The 5738-nt window shown below is 47.5% G+C and overlaps 1 protein-coding gene across 2 annotated transcripts in view; it reads right to left on the reverse strand.

The window, feature by feature from the left end:
* Positions 1-2415: 2415 nt before the first annotated feature.
* Positions 2416-5738, reverse strand: part of LOC121851686 (scavenger receptor cysteine-rich domain-containing group B protein-like) — a 4924-nt gene continuing 1601 nt past the window's right edge. The window contains exons 1-3 of one of the 2 annotated variants that reach the window (XM_042345754.1): positions 5614-5738; positions 4865-4900; positions 2416-2826 (exon numbers count right to left, since the gene is read on the reverse strand). The exon at positions 5614-5738 is cut by the window's right edge and continues 138 nt beyond it. In XM_042345754.1, the coding sequence (XP_042201688.1) occupies positions 2489-2826; positions 4865-4900; positions 5614-5734 (495 nt within the window). In that variant the 5' untranslated portion in view covers positions 5735-5738 and the 3' untranslated portion in view covers positions 2416-2488. The remainder of the gene's footprint in view (positions 2827-4864; positions 4901-5613) is intronic. The other variant, XM_042345755.1, reaches the window with a different exon arrangement.

The following is a 5738-nucleotide window of genomic DNA, read 5'->3' on the forward strand; positions in this document are numbered from 1 at the left end:
TTCCCACCAACATTTGCTCACCTCCCTGAGCTCAGATACCTGTGCGCATTCCAATATTGTTACCCCTCTGTGCTAAAAAATCCCCTGAGCTTAACATTCCCTGTACTTAACTCACATTGTTGCGCCCAAAACACACTGTGCTAACCCTCCAAATGCTCACTCACTTGTGTTCACCAACCACTGTTTAAACAACCCTCATGCGCAGACACGTTGCTCACATTTCTTCGCATACATGTGGCCCTGCGTTGCCGCCATTGTGCTCCCACTATGGCCCTCCAGGCTGCTCAGACACTTGTGCTCCTGTTAACTTCTCACCCCACTGTGCTCGCTTCAGATGTGCCCCACCACCTGTGCTGCCTCAGCTGTGCGCAGCATCCTGTGCTCACCCAACTCCCCCTATGCTCCTCCTCTCTGATCAAATGTCTCTGCTCACCCACCTTTGCTTACACCCTTGTGCTCACCCCCTTTGCTCCTACTCTCTGCTCATTCTCCTGTGCTCAACTCCGCTCTCCTCACACATTTGTTCTCACCCCTCTTTGTTCACTTCCGCCCTGCTCACCCACCTCTGCTCACTCAACTGTGCTCACCTCCCTGCGCTCAACTCCGTTGTACTCGCTCCGCTGTGCCCTCCACGTTTGCTGAACATATGCTCAACCCCGTGATCACCACGTTTGCTCAGCTCCACTGCGCTCACACCCCCATGGTCTCCCCCGTGACACTCTCACTGTGCTCAACATCCACTTATCCCCAACATGTGCCCACACCCCTGCGATCACCTCCCTAACTGAACGCCACGGTTTACAACCCACGTGTTCTCTCCACCTTGAGCTCACACCTGTGTGCTCAAACCTTCTGTGCGCATCCCCATATTGTTACACCACTGTGCTCATTGCCCTTTGCTTACCCACGCTTTGCTCATCCCCAAATGTGTTCACTCCACACCCTGCTTCACACACCCCTTTGCTCACCATCATAATTCTTACTGCCGCTGTACTCACATCTGCCTGTGCTCAACTCATGCCTGTGCATAACACCCATGTGCTCCTCCATTGTGCTGAACCCCCTTTGCCTATCACCTTTTACTCCAACATTCTGCTAACTCCCCCATGTTCTACCCCTGTTCTCATCTCCAATGTGCTCAAACCTTGTGCACAGCCCACCGCGCTCTTGCTCCCAAGTTCTCCCACTTCTGGTACAGCCCTGTGCTCACAATTCCCACCTCTTCTCACCATCCCACGGTTCTCCCACCCGATGCTAAGCCCCTGTGCTTAGCTCCCACCATGATCTTAGCTTCCAATGCTCCCACCCTAGGATCACGCGCTTGTGGTCAGGCACCTGTGCCCACGCACCCTTTTTCGCACTACACCAGTGTGCACACCCCTACTGTCACAGCGTTGTGCTAACACTCCTGAACTCCTACGTTCACCTCCTGTGCTCATTCCCATATTGTTACGCCTCTGTCGTTACACGCTCCAGACTTACACCACATCCCTAACCTAAAAGTCCCCGCTGCTCCAGCCTACCTATGCTCACACCTCCCCTGTTCACACCACGCATGTGCTCAACCCACCCCTGTGCTATCCCACTGTGCTCATTGCACTGGCGCGCACAAATCAACGCTACACCTCTCGTGCTCACCTCTCCACTGCTCACCCCACCACTATATCCACAATTATGTGCTCACCCTTCCATGCTCCCATACCGGTACTTAAACCGTTGTGCTGCCCCATTATTCTCATCCGTTATGCTACTACATGTGAGCCCCCACTTGTGCTCAAAGCCCCAATCTGGTCACCCCCTTTTGCACTACCCAGTGCTCAAACATTTCCGTGGTCACCACCCGTTGTGCCAGCACTTGCTCCCTTCCGTGCTACCTCCAACGTAATCACCTCTCCGCACCCTCCAAAAACGAAGTGATGATCAGAGGACGACTTATTCACCCGATTGGATGGCGCCGACATCCGTGACGCTGAATAGTGACCCCAGGGCCATGGATGTGGCCTATAAACAGTTTCGTAACAGTAACTTAACATATTAGGTTACATAAAGGTTTCGACAGGCTAGATAAGGAAAAGCTCTTTCCGCTTGTAGGTGACTCGTGGTCTGAGTTTTAAGATATCTACCAAAAGAAGCAGAGGGAAGGTTAGAAGAAATGTTTTCACTCAGCGAGTTGTTGGAATTTGGAATGATCCGCCCGAAAGGGCAATGAAGTCCGATTCGATAACAGCTTTTAAGAGAGAACTGGACAGGTATCTGGAGAAGACAGGTTTGCAGAGTTATGGGGAGAAAGCCGGTGAGTGGGGTTAATAAAAGTCAGTTGCTCTGTCAAAGAGCCGCACAGACTCGATGGGCCGAATGGCCTCCTTCTGTGCCGTAACATTCTACGATTCTATGATTTTATGATATTGTGGCAATGGAAAGGTTTTCATAGTTTCTCACATGTTGCGTTACCGAAAATACGATTATCTAAAAATGATCAGGAAATTAATTACTTACCTGAGCAGATGACGTTGGCATCATAGGGGTCTGGCCTCCAATAATAGTGACCACTGGTCTTTCTGGTACACTCACTCAGAGTAGACTCAGTCCCTCTGCACCAAACATCATGCATCGTAATGTGACCTCTGCCCTTCCCAAAGTGAGCACCTCCTGGTGCTGACAGCGCGTATCCACAGCCCAACTCCTTACACACCACAGCCGCTTCCTTCATATCCCAGGTCAGGTCATAGCGATGAATCCTGGAGCCTTGCACTCTGCCCCATTTTCCTCCATAGTAAACCTCCACTCTCCCGGCACAGCGGCTGCCGTTCACCAGCCTCACTTCCTCTGGAAAACATCACACACAGTATCAAGAATATGTTTCCTGTTTCATTTCCAGTCACCCAGGATAACGCAATACAGTTTACATTTACAGAGCAGTTGTCACATTGAGAGGTTGTCTGGTGGGTAAATAATGCAATAAAAATAATAATCATTACAATGTTCGCTGTGACTGCTGGCTGCATTGATTCGACAACCCGTGTGTCAGAATAACAATGACAGTTCATTACACAACTAACACGATCCGTTGCAACTACGTTTGTAAACAAAGGATAGTGTTATTATACGGTATATTATTTACTTTACATCAGACTGTTATAATTATTTTAGATTATTATAGTTGTGTTAGATTATTATACATAATATTGCATTGGTATACTTGATAATAATATTCCCAGCAGGGCGAAATGTTAGGCAAGTTTCCGCACTCCATCTGCCTCTGTTAACCTGGAGGCCACTTGCGACCTCTTAGACAATTGGGAGAAATCTTTATAGGGGACAACAATCCCTTTTTAAAAAAATGTGCTCACTCAATCCAAACCTTTTCGTGCTAACCGCTGTGCGCGATTGGCTGCCGCGTTCTGCCCATGAAGTATACAAACATTTCACATTGTAGTAGATAATATGAAGAGGTTTTGAAGAGTTGATGAGGTGCTATATCGTAAGCAAGGATTATTATTATAGTTGATTTAAGATTACTTTGTATTATGGCGTATTATTACATATCATACTACATAATTTGTACAATTTTACTTTATATTAGATTATAATACATTATATAATTAGAGGAGATTCTCCCAAAAATATGTCCATTGTTTTCTACTTTGTGACAGAATATAAAGGTACAGGTTTATCGCTATAGAACATTGCGCGACTTTCTCTGTCGCTAATTTGTTGTAGAAAACGATGCATTTTTCATTACTGGGAGCTTCACTTTTTTTCAGATAAAGCACATCAACAGAAGGGGATCCCCCAAACTATGCCGATGACCACAGCGTATGCTAGAATTTCCATTGATATGTAAAGCATATCTCTAATTCAATCGGTTATTTTGTTATGGGCAGATACACAGATATATGCACAGACATTGCCATTTTATTAGTATATTAATAGCTCAGTTATGTGTCAGGCCAAATTACACAGTTTATACACAATCACAGAAAGTTAGACGCTAAGCAGAGGAATATGATACTCGCCGCAGCCTCGCAGCTCAGACAGCTCAGGGCTAATCTTTCCGGTGGGCGGGACATAACCATTCAACATCAAACACAACGCGTCTGCAGCCACAAAGCCTCAGGGATAACCACTCCGGTGGGAGAATGGGCGCATAAAATTTCAGTATTGCGTACAACACTCCCCAGTGCATTTCAGTCAAGGCACAGACCCTCCAATAGGGCCCCAACCACAAACACACCCCCACCCAGGGGCACGTCCTCTAACCCCAGAGCACAGAACCAAAGCCCAAGAACAGCACTCGACAGCAACCAACCACCCACCCACCCCAAGACTCGTGGAGTCCTGTAGCTCAGTGGTTAGAGCACTCGCTTTGCAAGTGAGAGACCTGAGTTCAATTCCAGGCAAGTCAGGACGAAACCTTGGGCAAGTTTCCTTACTCCACACAGAGCCTAATAATAATCCCTCCAAAACCAAAAACAATAATAAATTGGTCATTTTCAATCTACCACTGTTTGTGGGACATTGCTGTGCGCAATTGACTGCCGCGTTCGCCCACAAATATACAGTCAATTCACTTTACAGTGTGTTCTGTGAAGCGCTTTGGGACGTCCTCCTGACATGAAAAGCGCTACATCAAATGCAAGGATTATTATTATTATTATAACAGCCTCGCACAGAGACAACACACCAAGTGCTCAGCCCTGCCAACATGGCACCACCACCCAGGCCCAGCTCAATCAAGGCAAAGCCCCCGCCGTGCGATGGTGTCTACTCCCGTTCCCCAGATAGAATTGAAGAGAGGACGAGTCCTACTCACAGCAGCGAATGTTCCCACAGTAGTCTCTTGCTGTGAGATTGTGTTACTAACCTGCAGATTCCACAATTTTTCTCTCCAGAAATATCACTGCACAAGGAAAGAAAAGACATGATCAAAGCAGGAATGTTTATCGCAGTAATTCGTACAATCAGGGATCTGAACTCCCCAGTTTCTCACAGCGTAAATGGTCGATCTTCAGCTACAAGGCCGCCATTTAATGCCATCACCACGAGGGACTCCAGTGGGGGAACAACAATCCGCACCGACACGACAGGGAGAGAGCTAGAGAGCAGGGAATGGGCTTAGCATAGCAACCTCCAGTGGGGGGAGCGAGCACATGAGAAACAAAATGGAGGAGAAAGTAGGGAATGGGATTAGAGTGGAGTACTCCAGTGGAGGAGCGAGCACCAGCACAGACATGACGGAGAGAGCAGACAATAGGCATGAACCAAATACTCTTTCACAGACTCCCAATCACATCACTCGAACGAAAAGCATTTGATTTTGCAAGGACCGTTTCTGTTTCTGTTTCGAGTCTTGGAGAAGATGCGGTTTGGTGACCGCCGAGAAACAGATACATTTATCTCAAATCCTGTTAATATGCAAAACACAATGTTTCTCCCTTTCGGTAAGAAGAGAAATCACTGGCTATTATTCTACCAAGTTGCTGCTCACCCCTTCCCCATCAACATCGACTTGCATTTATGTAGCACTATATAGTAATAAAGCTTCATGCGGGGAAGCGAAGCGGAGGACTTTATCATTGCAAAGATGTAGATTCTCATTCAACGTTGTCGTACCAGTCACAGCAGCCGGAGTTACTCCCTCTATATCCCACTGCCAGTCCCTCTGTCTCTGCCCATTCCTTCTTGCTCCCTCTATCATTGCCAGTCCGTCACCCCAGCCATCACACTCCCACATCCCT

Source organism: Callorhinchus milii, unplaced genomic scaffold (assembly GCF_018977255.1).
Source record: "Callorhinchus milii isolate IMCB2004 unplaced genomic scaffold, IMCB_Cmil_1.0 Scaffold89, whole genome shotgun sequence".
Classification (NCBI taxonomy): domain Eukaryota; kingdom Metazoa; phylum Chordata; class Chondrichthyes; order Chimaeriformes; family Callorhinchidae; genus Callorhinchus; species Callorhinchus milii.